General features: G+C 43.8%; 1 protein-coding gene across 1 annotated transcript in view; it reads left to right on the forward strand.

Annotated features, from left to right (window-relative positions):
- The window catches only part of LOC136832001 (zinc finger protein 585A-like), a 74,297-nt gene extending 66,038 nt beyond the window's left edge, over positions 1–8,259 (forward strand). Inside the window, exon 7 of the mRNA XM_067092485.1 lies at positions 5,912–8,259. Coding sequence (XP_066948586.1) covers positions 5,912–7,291 — 1,380 coding nt within the window. The 3' untranslated portion in view covers positions 7,292–8,259. The remainder of the gene's footprint in view (positions 1–5,911) is intronic.
- The last annotated feature ends 7,917 nt before the right edge of the window (positions 8,260–16,176 follow it).

Below are 16,176 nucleotides of genomic sequence, written 5' to 3' on the forward strand. Positions count from 1 at the left end.
TGCGGGTCTGACGTTGCAGCAGCTCACTGCAGAGAGCATCTCCCTCTCCCAGCAAGAAGCTGCAACCCTGGAAGCCACCGCCATGGCGGTCTTCCAAGCAGTCTCCTGGCTCGATCTGTGATTCTTCACAGTATCGAAGGTAGTTGCTTCCTCGGGCGCCATCGTACCTGGGGAGGACTCCGCCTTTGGGAGACTGTGCCAGTCTTGGGGCAGGGCTGTCTCCTACCTCGCCCACCAGACGGCGAACCTGTGGGCAAACCTGGTTCTGAAGCGGAGAGACGCCGTTCTCTCTCGCTTCTCCAGGTCTGTAGGTCCCGAGTCGGCAATATCCGTTAGGAGTGGACCGTTGTTGGGTTCTGCCTCTCTCTTCCCCAGAGAGTTGGTGGATGCCGCGATGAACAAACGCCAGGCCGATGACAGTGGCTGGCTTGTCCACCAGGCAGTGGCCAAGACCTCTGGCCAGGCTGGCACTTCCTCGGCCCCTAAGAAGTCCCAGTCTTCGAAGGGGTCCCAGGGAAACACCCAGCCTTCTTCTTCCTCGAGAAAGGAAGGTTCCTCCCATCCTTTTCAGCCCACTTTCCAATCCGGTAAAGGGGGCAAAGGGAAGAAGAAGAAGGGGAAACGCTAGGGGCGGCGTTCCCCCCCAACAGCTGCTGAAGATGGGGGGTTTGCCTGTCGAGCCATTGGGCAACATGGCAGCGACATGGAGCCGAGACCTGGATGGTGGACGTCCTTCGGGAAGGATATCTACTACCCTTCGAGCCTCGGCCTCCCCTCACCTACACTCCGGTCCATCTCCGCACATATGTCCAAGGATCTCCGAAGGACACTGCACTACAGCAAGAAGTGCAAGCCATGCTGAGCAAGGGTGCTGTAAAAGTCGTGTCGGGCCAGTCTCCAGGCTTTTACAGCCGTGTCTTTCTCGTAAGAAAGCCTCAGGGGGATGGAGACTGGTCATAGACCTCTCTCCCTTGAACCATTTCGTTCACCAGACTCGGTTCACGATGGAAACAGCGCAATCCGTGCTTGCTTCCATCAGGGAGAACGACTTCTTGCTTACAGTGAACTTGAAGGATGCGTATTGCCAAATACCCATTCAGCCGTCCTCTCGCAAGTACTTCCGCTTTGTCCTCGGGGAGATGGTCTTCCAATTCAGGGCACTTTGTTTTGGGCTCTCGACCGCTCCCCAGGTGTTCACGATCTTCTCTCTTGTGTCAGCTTGGGCCCACTTGCACGGGATACGTCTGTTGAGGTATCTTGACGACTGGCTAGTCCTGGCGGGCTCACGCTCGCAGTTGCTATGGGACAGGGATTGACTCCTCGAGTTTTGCCGAGATCTAGGGATCGTGGTGAATCTCAAGAAGTCAGATCTCATCCCCAAGCAGAGGATAAGTACCCGGGCATGCTGATAGACATGGTGGCAGCGAAAGTCTTTCCCTCGGACTCTCATATCAGCAAGTTCAGGCAGGCAGCACAGCTGTTCCTGTCACAGCAGGAGCAGCCAGCCCAGCAATGGCAAGTCATCGTCGGTCACCCGTCGTCATTGGAGAAGCTAGTACCTCATGGGCGTCTTCACCTGCGGTCTCGTCAGTGGAGACTAAAGGAGTATTGGTCCCAGTCCCGAGACCCTCATTCCTTCCTCATCCCTCTTTCCGAGGAGGTGAGGGAGGACCTTCGCTGGTGGTTGGATGACAGGAACCTCTTGATAGGAGTATCCCTGCATACTCCCCCTCCGGACATGCTACTGTTCTCAGATGCATGGACCGAGGGATGGGGCGCACACCTGGAGGAGTTGCTGACTTTGGGAGTGTGGCACCGAGACGACCAGCACCTTCACATCAACATCCTGGAACTCAAGGCAGCCTTCTTGGCCCTCCAAGAGTTCCGGGATCGAGTGATGGGACACTCCGTGGTACTGATGAGCGACAATACCACGGTAGTGGCATACGTCAACAAGCAGGGGGGCCTAGTGTCCCTCCCGTTTCGCCACTTGACAATGCAGGTGCACGAGTGAGCCGTTGCTCACTCGGTGGAGCTGTCAGCCAGGTACATTCCAGGCAAGAGGAATGTCGTGGCAGACAAGCTCAACCACCAGAATCAAGTGATAGGGACCGAATGGTTCCTCCACCAGGAGGTAGCGAAAGGCTGTCCGACCTGTGGTGGCATCCAGCCATTGATCTGTTCGCTATCCAGCACAACAGAAAACTCCAGGTGTTCTGTTCTGTCGTGCCGGACCCATGGGCCGCTGCGGAGGACGTGTTCCAGCACCCGTGGGACAACCTCGACGTATACGCCTTTCCTCCATTCTGTCTGATTCTCCGAGTGATCAGCCGATTGATGATCACTCCGAGTCTCAGGATGATTTTGGTGGCACCTAAATGGCCCCAGGCCGTTTGGTATCCGGACCTGCTAGCTCTCCTCTCCAAGGCCCCAAGAGAGATCCCTCCCTGGCCCAACCTGTTGTGTCAACCCCACATAGAGTGGTACCACCAGGCAGTGCATTTCCTGTGTCGTCACGGCTGGAGATTATCTGCCATCTCTTGCGAGCGAGAGGCTTTTTGCGTCACGCAGCAACAGAGATGGCAGGATACCTCAGACTATCCTCCGCAGTGGTATACCAGGGAAAGTGGTCCGTCTTCTGTGATTGGTGTCGTCGAAGGGGTATCTCTCCGGTTGGAGCTACTATTCAGCAGGTTGTGGACTTCCTCGTCTTCCTTCGCCGAGAGAAGCTTCTCTCCGTTTCAGCTGTGAAAGGATACCACACCGCACTCGGCCTAGTCTTACGGCTGAAAGGAGTAGACATCTCCTCTTTCGAGATGTCTCTAGTAATGAGAAGCTTGGAAAGGTCTTGCCCACCCAGGGATCTCAGGCCCCCTGCGTGGGATGTGACTCTTATCCTAAGGAGCCTGACTCATGCACCGTATGAGACTTTACGAGAGTTGTCAGACAGGGATCTGACCCTCAAGACCGTCTTCCTGCTAGCCCTGGCATTGGCGAAGAGAGTTGGCGAACTTCATGGACCTTCCTTCGATGTGAAACACTCGAGGGGATGGGGATCAGTTACGCTTGATTTCGTCCCGGATTTCGTAGTGAAGACTCAGAATCCTTCGGTCCCTGACACACGGTTCGAGTCCTTCACGATCCCCTCCCTAGAGGACTTTGTAGGTAATGAACCAGACGAGATGCTACTGTGTCCTGTTAGAGTGCTGCGGTGCTATCTGAAGAGGACTCGATGTTTCCGGCCTGAGTGTCGACGACTCTTTGTTAGTACTGGCTCGGCCAAGAAAGAAGTGTCCAAGAACACCATCTCTTTCTGGCTTCGTGAGATGATAATTAGAGCGTACTCTGCTGCAGGAGAAGACGACATCAGTACACTTCATCCGAGAGCTCACGAGGTCCACAGCATTGGTCCATTCCTCGCCTTCCAGAAGAACATGTCGGTGTCGCAGGTGCTGAAGGTGGGTGTGTGGTCCCAACAGACTACTTTCACCTCCTTCTACCTCCGGGATGTTGCTCACAAGTCCTTGGACACTTTTTCCTTGGGTCCTGTGGTGGCTGCTCAACAAGTTGTGTAGCTTACCTGGCTCCTCTAACAGGACAGGTTGCATCTCGCCTAAGATGTACGGTTGTGATTGGAAGAATGAATGTGGAGTGACTAGCCTCTCTTCTTTCTCCCCATCCTGGCTCTCTTCTTATGGGCAGGGAGCAGACGTGCCGTTACATGCTGGATCTGGCGGTCGATGTAGGTAAGCACCCAATGGGAGCTCCCGTTCTAATTTGCGTTCAGGTTGAATAGAAGCAACCCCACTCCTTCCTCTTGCAAGGGAGGGAAGGAGACCATGACTGTTAGGAACAATCGATTGCCGGTTGTTCCCTTAGTGGGTTGTTGCCTCCTTTGTTTTTGTTTGTTTTTCTTACTGGCGAGCTGACGTCTGTTGAATGGCGTCAGACTTCGCCAGTCAGGTTCGTAACGGCATCAAGTCAGGTTCGTAGCAGCAACGACTCAGGTTGAAGGTAGCAGCAAGCCAGTTGGGGTAGCAGCAGCAGGTATCCGTACCTGAGAGTCAGGTCCTGACAGCAGAGCAGCGGAGAGTTTCTTGAGGACGAGATGGTTGCTGTGTCGGCTCTGTCATGGTTGTCGTAATTGGAGGAGGACGTCAGTACGTTTCTTGGAGGACGAGATGGTTGCCGTGTCGGCTCTGTCATGGTCGTCGGTACTGGAGGAGGACGTCAGCACTGTGCTTGAGGATGAGATGGTTGTCGTGTCGGCTCTGTCTTTGTTGTCCTGCAGTGTTCCTGTCAAGCAGCTTGGGGCTGTTTCGACGGCTCTATTGAGTTCGTCTGAGGTTGTTTATGTAACTCTGGCTGTAATGTAACTAGTAGCATGCTGTTTAAGTATTATTTATTATATTGCTTTTGTATTTCATATTATGCTACTTGTATTATTTTATTTTGCTGTTTAAGTGTTTTTTTGATCTATTTGAGGTTTAATTGTTATGCTGCCTATGTATTAATTAATTTTGCTGCTCAAGTGTTTATTAATTTGAAATTTAAATTACTTGTATTTTATTTTACTGCTGTTAAGTAATTAATTTTGTTAGTAATGGTAATTTTAAATTGAACCTGACTCTACTGTAAATATGTATATAACTAACTTGTAATAAACTAATATTAAGGTAACCTTTTTTGTATTTGTTCTGCTCCTCCCTCCTTTGTTTGTCACCTCTCGTCAATCATTACAGCCCAATTGCTTGTTTCGTTTAGAACCTGTCGATCTCGAGAGGCGAGATCGTAATAATGACTATAAGACAAACCCAATGCTTGTATTTGCCTTTATGTCATCTGACACCAAGTTCTTCCTAGCCTACTTTGCATGAACTGACATTTCCTCTTTCATGCAAAGGGACCCAGAAGTCTGACAACTGATCCCGCATTTCTTACAACCCGATCATTTTGTCAGAGGCAGTTCTCCCTTCCTCGCTCTCACGACCAGGAAGGGAAGACAAGGTGGTTAACTCCAGTCAGTTCATAGAGACTCACTCAGATTCCTCCCTCCAACCAGTAAGTCTCCTAATGTAAAGGACCGAGGGTTTGTATATTGTGTTGGAACAAATCACAATTTTTAAAGTAAATTGTATTTTTCCTAACTATACAAACCTGAGGTCCTTTACACTTTATGCCCACCTCATGCCACCCCTCAATCTGATAGCTGGGCCAAAAGGCAAATTGGAATGTTTACATCTGGGCAGGCGGTACTCCCGCCTCCCGGACAGTAGTTAACTGCCTAACCACCTTGTTTGAAGTTTCAGCGGCCGTTTCCAGCATACGCCTGAAAGTAATCCTAATGTAAAGGACCTCGGGTTTGTATAGTTAGGAAAAATACAATTTACTTTAAAAATTGTGATTTTGCTTCAGTTGTGGTATTATGTTTCCTAACTCTGTTGCATTCTTTGATTTCAGATTCTCCCTCAGAAGAGCCTTCCTTCCTTTGTCAGTTTTGAGCAGCATCAAGATTTTGGGAATGCTTGTGTGTTTGATGGTACTACATGTAACATTACCAATAGCAGCTCGTAAAGTGTAAGAGACAACAGTGACCTATTGTACACCTACTTTACAAATTACAGCAACAAATAAAATCTGTTCTGAATATTAGATTCATACATCAGCAATGAAACCTGGTTGTAGTCCTTCAAGTATTTAATTTATAACAGATATATTGGATAACCATTTGTAAGCAGTTTTGTGTTAGAATTGTCAATCGAACACATTGTCATTACAGAACAGGGTTATGTATCATTCTTGCATAGCATTATGTATTCACTGAAAATATAAAGAGGTCGATGTATTTTAATGTGATTCAGTTTGTTTGAAGAAGTGTTTAAAGCAGTAGTACAGTAATATCAACCTGTAGCTTACTGGGGGGAAAGATATTGTGAACATTGATGGACAAAAGGCTAAAATGAACCCAGAACATTCTCTAGAATTACCTTTGAAAAGTGAAAGTGAAGTTGCATTATCACTACCTTCCATAAGTCAAGAAAATAGCAACATGGCTGCCTTTAGTGAAACCAGTGATGGTAACTCTTTGTCTCTGGATCCATTGATGGACATCAAAATAGAGCCAGAGGTATTCTGTGAGTCTAATGAAGATGATGAATATTCATGTAAAAGGAATTCGGCAGAGATTGAAAAAGATTCACCAACTGTAGCGTATCGGGAAAAAAATGCTTTGAATGTTGAAGGACACATGCCAAGAATGAATACAGAACATTCTTTAGAATTTCCTTTGAAAAGTGAAACTGAAGGTGCATTACCACTACCTTCCATAAAGCAAGAAAACAGCAACATGGCTGCCTTTAGTGAAACCAGTAATGATGACTCTTTGTCTCTGGATCCATTGATGGACATCAAAATAGAGCCAGAGGTATTCTGTGAGTCTAATGAAGATGAATATTCTTATGAAATGAATTCAGTAGTAAATGAAAAAGATCCACTAACTTGCAAAAAGGAAGTAAAACAAGAAACAAGGAATAGTCAGAATGGAGAGAAGCCTTTCAGATCCACTGACTGTGAGAAAGCATTTTACAAGAAAATTAATCCTACCAGAGAGAGAACATTCATATGTAATGAATGTGGGAAAGCATTTTCTAGAAAATATTATCTTACAGATCATATGAGAATTCATACTGGAGAGAAGCCATTCATATGCAAGGAATGTGGGAAAGCATTTACCAGGAAACAACATCTTAGAGTTCATATGAGAATTCATACTGGAGAGAAGCCATTCATGTGCAAGGAATGTGGGACAGCATTTGTCCAGGAATCAGATCTTAAAGTTCATATGAGAATTCATACTGGAGAGAAGCCATTCGTGTGCAAGGAATGTGGAAAAGCATTTTCCAGGAAACCAGATTTTACAAATCATATGACAGTACATACTGGAGAGAAGCCATTCATGTGCAATGAATGTGGGAAAGCATTTACCAGGAAACGAGATCTTACAGTTCATATGAGAAGTCATACTGGAGAGAAGCCATTCGTGTGCAAGGAATGCGGGAAAGCATTTTCCCAGAAACAACCTCTTACACGTCATATGAGAATTCACACTGGAGAGAAGCCATTCATGTGCAAGGAATGTGGAAAAGCATTTTCCAGGAAAGCAGATCTTACAAATCATATGACAGTACATACTGGAGAGAAGCCATTCATGTGCAAGGAATGTGGGAAAGCATTTTCCAGGAAACGAGGTCTTACAAATCATATGACAGTACATACTGGAGAGAAGTATTGAGATATGTATGTATAATGGTATGCTGTGCACTTTAACTTTCCTTTTCTGAGTAGCCTAATAAACGCAGAGACAACAGTGAATTATTGTACTCCTACTTTACAAATTACAGCAACAAGTAAAATCTGTTCTGAATATTAGATTCGTACATCAGCAATAAAATCTGGTTGTAGTGCTTCAAGATATTGTAGTACTTAATTTATAACAGATTTATTGAATAATCATATGTAAATAGGTTTGTGTTAAGAGTCGCCAGTTGAACACATTGTCATTACAGAACAGCGTTATGTATCATACATCATTACAACACAAGGTCATTTCTTGGACATTTGTTTCATAAGTCCTCACTTAGTCCATTAACTAAAGAAACCAGTGACTGTTGTGCATGTCTTGTATGTAAGCCCTAGTGATGGTATGTATCTTATGTAGCTGATCAGTGCAGAAAGTAAGCGTGTGTGTCTGGTATGTAAGCACTAGAGAACTTATGTAACTCCTCGGCATGGGAAGTCTTGTATTGTCAACTTGATCAGTTTTCAGTGTTACCATCTACAGTACAGGGAGTCCCTGGGTTATGACAGTCTCGACATTCGTCGATCTGATCTTACAACGCTAAGAATTCTTCACTTTTTTCATTTTTAGAATTTTTTCATATTAAGTACTGTATTTATTCATATTAAGTACTGTATTTATTGCCAATTATCATTTTTATCACTTTATCTTCTGTATCTAGATTGTGTGAGTTGAAATGAATTATTATTAAGGTCTGACTTAAGTCGCTGCCTCAGGAACAGATCTCCATCGTAACTTGGGGCTGCCTCTATTGCTTATGTTTCTCACATATGTATCGGATACTATTTGAATTACCTGAGGGCATTTGATAAGCTAACATTCTCCTATGTTTTGTATCAAACCAATTGTATTTTTGTACACTCCCGCCACATTGTTGGTCTATCAATAAACCCTACATATTTTGAAGTAATTTTTTTTACCATTTCAAGTAAATATTGAAGTAGCAGTATCAGTATATGGTGTACTACTATTTACTTGTAACTGATTATCTGTTGGTTCTGAAATCTCATTATTCAGGTGAATAGGGGGCAGGTAATTCAGTTCTAATATTATGTAGAGTAGTTTTATCCATTTAATCATTATTACTGTATTTTGTTACTTTCATTAAGTGGGTTACTGAAGTAGGTGGAGGTGTTATATGTTTAAGAAATAGAGACAAAGTCTGCTGTTCATTGTATTGGGTGTATGTAAAGCCAGTCCTCTCATTCTGTTTGGAATGGCAGCACAATGGTTGTTGTTGTGATGTTATAAGACGTATATACAGAAGATGCGAGTTAGGAAAACAAAACAAACAGTGAGTGAGGGAGTCAGGAGTTTGTGTTGGTGACGGAAGGTTGCAAGCGCTCTCAATTACGGTTTGTCAGTTGGTCTTGTAAGTCTTTCTTTGGTTTGTAAGGTCATGAACTGACTTAGGAGGACAGTACCACAAGAACAGGTAAGTAAATTTAAGTCGTTGTCTTATATCAGTTAGACTAGGTGTTTATCCAGTTACTACCATTAAAGTGACCTTGTACTGAATGAAAACAAACAGATTTTCCCATAACCTGAGAAATAATCGTCTTTTTCAAGAGCTCTTCCTGGAAAGTAATAAAAACTACGTTTTTCAAAACAGAGAAATACTGTCATCTAAAGGATGGAGTCAAAATAGCAAATTTTTATTAATTTAGTTTGAATTTTTCCTAACATACAAACCTGAAGTTCTTCACTTAGGGATTCGGCTTGCAGACACGAGCTGGAATGGCTGTTAAACTTCGGACACGGTCATTAACTACTATGGGTCTGTACTCCACTTTGCCTTTTGGCCTAGGTACCAGACTGATGAGTGGCTGAGGTGGGCCATAAATGTAAAAACTTTCAGGTTTGTATGTTAGGAAAAATAGAAATTACCAAAAAATTTGCTTTTTGTTCTTACACAAATACAAACCTTCGTTCTTTATGGAGGAGTCTTACCTATTGGTGGGGGGAGTCTGGAATTCTCTAAATCAACTGGTTCAGAGAATGCCTTCCTGGTCTGGAAGAGCTGAGGAAGGAATTCCACACCTGTAGCTTGTTGGACATATGGGATGCTGCAATTGCTAGACCTCTGGGCTGAAGTAATGAGTGTGCATGGTTACCTTGAAGAAAGCTTGGATGAACCCCATGGTGTCAGAGAAAATAAAACTTGCTAGTTAAAACCAACGGATTATTGTCAGTCAATCTCTCCCTCCCCTTGTCAAGAGAGAGGGGAACATGCATCTAATCATTCTACTAAAAGATGAAAGACAGAGTGTCCCTGTCTTGCACTCACCTGTGTAACTCGTCCGTCCAGCAGGTGACAACTCACCACCTGCCTCTCTGTCCTGCGAGAGAGAAAGGTAAAAGAGAAAAGGTAGGAGACCAGTCACTCACCCACATTCTCTCTCTTTTAATGAACACCTTAGATGAGATGCTACCTATCTCCTTAGGGGAGCCAGATGAGCTGCACAACTTGTTGGGCAGTCACCACAAGACCCAAGGAATATGTCCAAGTACTTATGGGCAACATGCCATAGGTAGAGCAAGGTGAATGTGGTTTGGTTGGACCACATGCCTGCTTGTAATACCTGCTGAACCTACAGGTTCTTCCAGAATGCAAGGAATGGAGCAATGCCCTAACCTTGTGAGCACTCACTTGGACCGGATTCCCGTCTACCTCGATAGATGAAGAATACGCCTGCTTGATTATCTCGTGTAGGCAGAAAAAGATGTGTTTTTGGACACCTCTTTCTTGGTCGAGCCAGTACTAACGAAGAGGCAACAACACTCAGGCCACAGCTGCCAAGTTCTCTTAAGGTAGTACAGCAACACTCTAACTGGATAAAGTAGCAGCTTGTCCTGATCACTACTTACAAAACCCTCTAAGTAGGGTATAGAAAGGGACTCAAATATGGCATCAGGGACCAACAGGTTCTGAGTCTTCGCTATGAATTCGGACCAGTTCGAGCATAACAGATCCCCATCCCCTTCAGAGCTTAACATGGAAGGAAAGGCCTTGAAGCTCATCTACTCTCCTCACCAAAGCCAGGACAAGCAAGGAAGGTCTTGAAGGTCAGATCCCTATTTGACAGCTATCTCAACAGCCTGTATGGCGCACAAGGCAGTCTCCTCATGACGAGAGTCACGTCTCACGGGGGGGGGGGGTGCCTGAGTTCCCTAGGTGGGCAAAACTGTGTGAAGCTTCTCAGAAGCATGGAGATCTCCCACTAGGACGAGAGATCTACCCCCTTCAACCGAAAGACTTTGCCAAGAGTAGCTCTGTAACCCTTAATGGCCGAAACTGAGGGAAGCTTCTCTCGGTGAAGGAAGACAAAAGAGTCCACTACCTGTTGAAGAGGAAGCTCTGACTAGAAAGATACCCTGTCGATGACACCAACCACAGAAGATGGCCCATTTCCCTTGGTACACAGCCTCAGAGAATTTTCTCAGGTATCCAGACATTTCCTTAACTGTGTCACAAGAAAACCCTCTCATTCACAGGACTCTCTGGATAGTCTCCAGGCTTGAAGTGCCAGTGCTTCTACTGCCTGGTGATACCTCTTGACGTGCACCTGGCACAGAAGGTTGTTCCATGGGGAAGTCTCTCTTAGGACCTCGGATGAAAGAGTCAGCAGGTCCAGGTACTACTCGGCGTGTGGCCACTTTGGAGCCACCATAGTCAACGTGAGATTCAGGGTGATCATAAACCTGTTGATCACCAGACAAATTAGGTGAAATGGAGGGAAGGTGTATGCCCCTCCACAATGTCCAAGTGTAGGGATTATTCTGTCCCTGTCACCTGCCTCTGGCAATTGATCTTGTCTTCCACCACATTCAAAGACCCCGGAACATACCTGGCTAACAGCGCTACTGAGTGCACTACTGCCCACTCGCCCATCTGCACCACCAACTCATGGCTGAAAGGAAACTACGCCTCCCTGCTTATTGACATATGCCACCACCATGGTGTTGTTGCTCGTCAACACCATGGAGTGCCCCATCACGCTGTCCTGAAACTCTTGTAGAACTAAAAAAAAGAGGCCATGAATTCCAGGACGTCGATGAAGTCAAAGAAGATACTGTTGGTGCCTCAGAGGGTAACGCAATACCTCTCTCAACTCCTTTTCCACACCTTTTCCAACCTTGATCCCAGCTCCTGCTGCTGGGATGGTGTCTGCCATTCTCCCCTTGTATGGTGCAGGGGGGAGGGGGATGGTGTCTGCCATTCTCCCCATGTATGGTGCAGGGGGGAGGGTGAACACTGACCAGATGGCAACCCATGAGGACACTGTTTGGTTATGTAATTAGTACAGTGTCAGTTCCTGTAATGGCCATCATCTGTGCTTCATTCTGAGGTGTTCCCAGGAGATAAAGGAGCTTATGAATGTATTGTGGCCTTCCTTGGACATCCCAGCAGAAGCTTCCTTGTTCAACACCTACAAACATTTAGTCTCTGCAAAAGAGTTCCTTATCCCAGTGGACCCCAGCTACTTTGGCAACCTCCTCTCCAACCAGTTCTGTGCTTTTGGACACTACTGCAAAAGTCTTTCCTCCTCCTCCTCCTCCAGTTATGCCTTTCAAACCTTTCTGCTCTCAGTTTCCCATTTAGCCCTGAATGACCTCATCATAGGTCCCTCCCAGCACTTGGCCTTTGGCCTAAATTTGATGTTCCAGCCCCTGTTCCTGTTCTGAGAAGGGGTGAGGAACAATCGGTCAGGGAAACCTTCCTTCTTTGTGAAATCCTGGAGAAAGAGAAGAGCCACCTACAGTAGACTGTAGGGGAGTTCAGGCAGATAGAAAGAGCGCAGGACAGAAAAGGAGAGAGTGAGAGCTCGTGTTGCTTGTAACCCTATAACAGGGCAAAGCTGCTGCTGATTGATGTCAAGACATTTACGAAGGTGACGACGAACGAGATTGTTGAAGATATTCCTCCATGAAGAGAAACTGTTGAAAATATTCCTCCATGAAGAGAAATTGTTGAAAATATTCCTCCATGAAGAGAAATTGTCCCATCTTGGCTACAACTAAAATGTCTATAAAATAGTCTGTCTACAGTGCAGCTGTGGAATCTCATGATCTCCAGATGATTAAGTGAGGAGCAAATTCATTCCTCTCTCTCTCTCTCTCTCTCTCTCTCTCTCTCTCTCTCTCTCTCTCTCTCTCTCTCTCTCATCTTCTGCTGTAGTTTGGGACTCTTTTATCTTCTGTTTTTATGAATTTCTCCTTTCTTTCCTGATATCAACTTGTAAAGTCTCTGCCGAGCGAGTTTTCTATGGTGACGTCCCATTTTCTTTGCCTCTACAATTTGTCACACCTGGCGTGACGGGTCACGCAAATCCAATCATTTAAACCGAATATATTTGTTTACCTGTCTCCGATTTGTATATTGTTTACCTGTCTCCGATTTGTATATCATGTATTCTTCTTTCGCAGGCATCAAGATTGTATTCAACTTCAGTTCTGTCCATTTTTATAACTCAAAGTGTATTCGTTCACTGTATTTATTGTTAATTGTTATCGACCTCAGGTCACCCTTGTTCTCGTATTCTTGGTTTAGTGACGATCAGTCTGCCGCTATATAAACCGCCTGGGTCACCAATAAAGCAGCAGTACCTTTTTCCTGCTCGTCTTTTTTGCACCTCTTAAGGCTTTCTCTGCATCCATTTTTATCCTTTTACTTCACCTCCATTCCTGTTTCCTTTCTTCAATCTTGCGTGACAGCCTAAATCTCACAAAACCTAACCTAACCTTGACTTTGTCCCATCAAGAGACAAGAAGGTCCTGCTGTCACTTCCCATATGATTACTCTTTATCCTTTGTTGCTTCATTTAAAACCATTCCTTCAGTCCTCTGTGGGATCTGGAGAGCATAACGTACATAAGGCAGTCTCAGTGATTCCTTCCCCACATTAGACCCTGGGGGAAGAAGGCATTGGCTACTGGTGATTTAGAAGGTTGACCTGTGACCTATGACCTAGCTCAGTATGAACATGATCTATTCATCAGAGTGAATTATATTCACAATGCATTGACATGACACCACGGACTTATTGAAATTAGATGATTTGAAAGAAATTTTTATATCCAAGTTTAAAATTAATTTCATTTAACTTTAGGTATTTTATTACAGGTAAAAAAGAAAGATAACTCAAAAGATATTTTTAAAATATTAATAGTATATACACTAAGATTTTTATTTTTCTGTAAAAGAAAACTATTGTCCTGGCTTTGTTTGTTTGTCCGCACTTTATGCTGTGCGCCCTCAGATCTTACAAACTACTGAGGCTAGAGGGCTGCAAATTGGTATGTTGATCATCCACTATCTAGTCATCAAACATACCAAATTGCAGCCCTCTAGCCTCAGTAGTTTTTATTTTATTTAAGGTTAAAGTTAGCCATGACCATGCTTCTGCCAACGACATAGGATAGACCACAACCCCACCGTGGTTAAAGTTTCATGGGCCGTGGCTCATACAGCATTATACCGAGACCATCGGAAGATAGATCTATTTTTTATGGCCTTGATTATACACTGTAGCAGCTGTACAAAAAAATCAATTGTGCCGAAGAAACTTTGGCGTATTTTTTACTTGTTATTTTAATACATAAAACTAATTATCACCATAGGTAAATTTTGTTATATAACCATATAGAGCATAATGAAATAGGCCTCTTTTATTTCCCTATATAAAGAAATGAATTATATTTATATAACAGACGATGCTAAATATTAAATTTATAGATAATAGGTCACGTGAAAACATACTGACATACAAAATAATTATTATTATTATTATTATTATTATTATTATTATTATTATTATTATTATTATTATTATTATTACAGGATTTGTGAGGGCAAAGAGAGAGCTGGGTACTAAACTTTTTATTCTTGTTGTTGTTTTAGATTTAGCTGGCCTTGTGCCGGCACAGGCTCTTGCTTCTAGAGCAGCCCGTAGCTCTATGTTGATGATGAGTCTGTGAGATGGGCAGGTTAATGAAAACTTTATTATGATACATGAAAGTGATTTTGGTGTGGGCTTTTTATTCCCTGGGCACAGGTAGACATAGCAGAGTGCGGACGGAAATGTGGTGCCCGGCCTCTGATTGCCGCGACCTGCACTCTGAGCGATTTGTGTTTGTTGACAGGTAAACATTTGGCAATTTAAAGATGCATACTAACATACAATGACAAAACATATATCGGTGGAAAGGCCAGGAAATTCTACATATGAATATTTACTGAGATTCTCGACATGTTAATAAATGCAATGCAATAACGTGATTGATGCGAAATGAAGAGACTTCTGACGTCTTTACAGGGGAAGTGTCCCATACTTTGGTGGCGCTTCAGTGGTGTGGCACCTTTCAATAAGGTGGCACTGTGGTTGAGTGTGCCATGTGAAGGTAACACTGATGGAGCGATCCTGAAGGAGGAATGGTCCTTAGGGGCAGATACACTGCTAGATATGGAAGTGATCCTGAAGGTAGAATATTCCTTATGGGCGGAAACACTTGGAAAATGGGAGTGATCCTGAAGGAGCTAAGGTCCTTATGAGCGGATGCACTGTTGTTGGCACTCTGTATCTCAGGTGCAGGTGCAGTGGCTTATGTGATTACTTTGTCTTGGTGGCACTCTGCCTGAGGCAGAATGTGAGTACGGAGTAAAAGGGAAAGTAGAAAGGTAAGTGCTTCAGTAGTTTAATTGGCTGGCAGTGCCTCAGATTAGTGGCACTGTGGAAAGGGAAACCCTTGGGCTTGTACTCGTGGGTGGCTAGTCCTAAGAACTAGTGGTTGCTTCCTGACATGAGGAAAGGAAGGTTATAGTGTTTGGTGCTTGTGGTATACGCAAGTCTTGAACAATGAATACCTACTTGTGCACGACAGTTGATAACTGTTATTAAATGGTGGTACGTTCGCTCTATGAAACGTACGAGAATTCACTCCTCAGCTGAAGCACGCAATGGAAAAATGGAGATGGGAGTCAATTCAGTGGACACAGGCGCGTAATATAAATTTGCGCACCATGTGTCAATGAGTAAAAAGAATAATTGAATGGGATCTTAAAATACAAAGGTTGGGTAAATTGAAAAGAAAATTCTTATTGTACTTGGCTTTATGAATTAGTGGGTTTAGTTTTCAATACTCATTTATTAATATATAAATTTGCGCACTATGTGTCAATGAGTAAAAAGAATAATTGAATGGGATCTTAAAATACAAAGGTTGGGTAAATTGAAAAGAAAATTCTTATTGTACTTGGCTTTATGAATTAGTGGGTTTATTTTTCAATACTCATTTATTAATTTTAGTATTCCCCTTGTTATGATGAATGAAAATCTCTCTCTCTTTCTCTCTGAGAGCGTATTTGTATTGGAACGTATTCGTTATGATTTAAGTTACTCTACCTTTTCTTACAATAAATTATGTTGTGCAAAACTAAGCCAAGTTACTTTTTTTCCAAATGAACTTTGATATTTACGTAATTTTACTGGCTAGCTCCCGTCACGACAAGTGATATGGTGGAAAAGGGTTTTCAAATTATTCTAAAAAATATCAAGGTATTTTTGTTAGGTTTAAGTTAGGGCGAAAAGCAATGGAATTCGTTCGGCGTGAATGAGATGTGGAACTGAGGCACGCAGGAAACAGCTGATGGCAGACTCGTGTTCTCAGTCGAGTGACAACAATGAGGGTTTGAAATCTAAAAAAAAAGGAACATTCAACTCTCTTGACTAAAAGCAGGTTGTTGAACGCAAAAGAGAATTACTGTATTTAACTTAGAACATCAGTAATGCCCTTACTTTACTTAACATGGAATACTAGTTT

This window comes from Macrobrachium rosenbergii, chromosome 49 (genome assembly GCF_040412425.1).
Source record: "Macrobrachium rosenbergii isolate ZJJX-2024 chromosome 49, ASM4041242v1, whole genome shotgun sequence".
NCBI classification, from domain to species: domain Eukaryota; kingdom Metazoa; phylum Arthropoda; class Malacostraca; order Decapoda; family Palaemonidae; genus Macrobrachium; species Macrobrachium rosenbergii.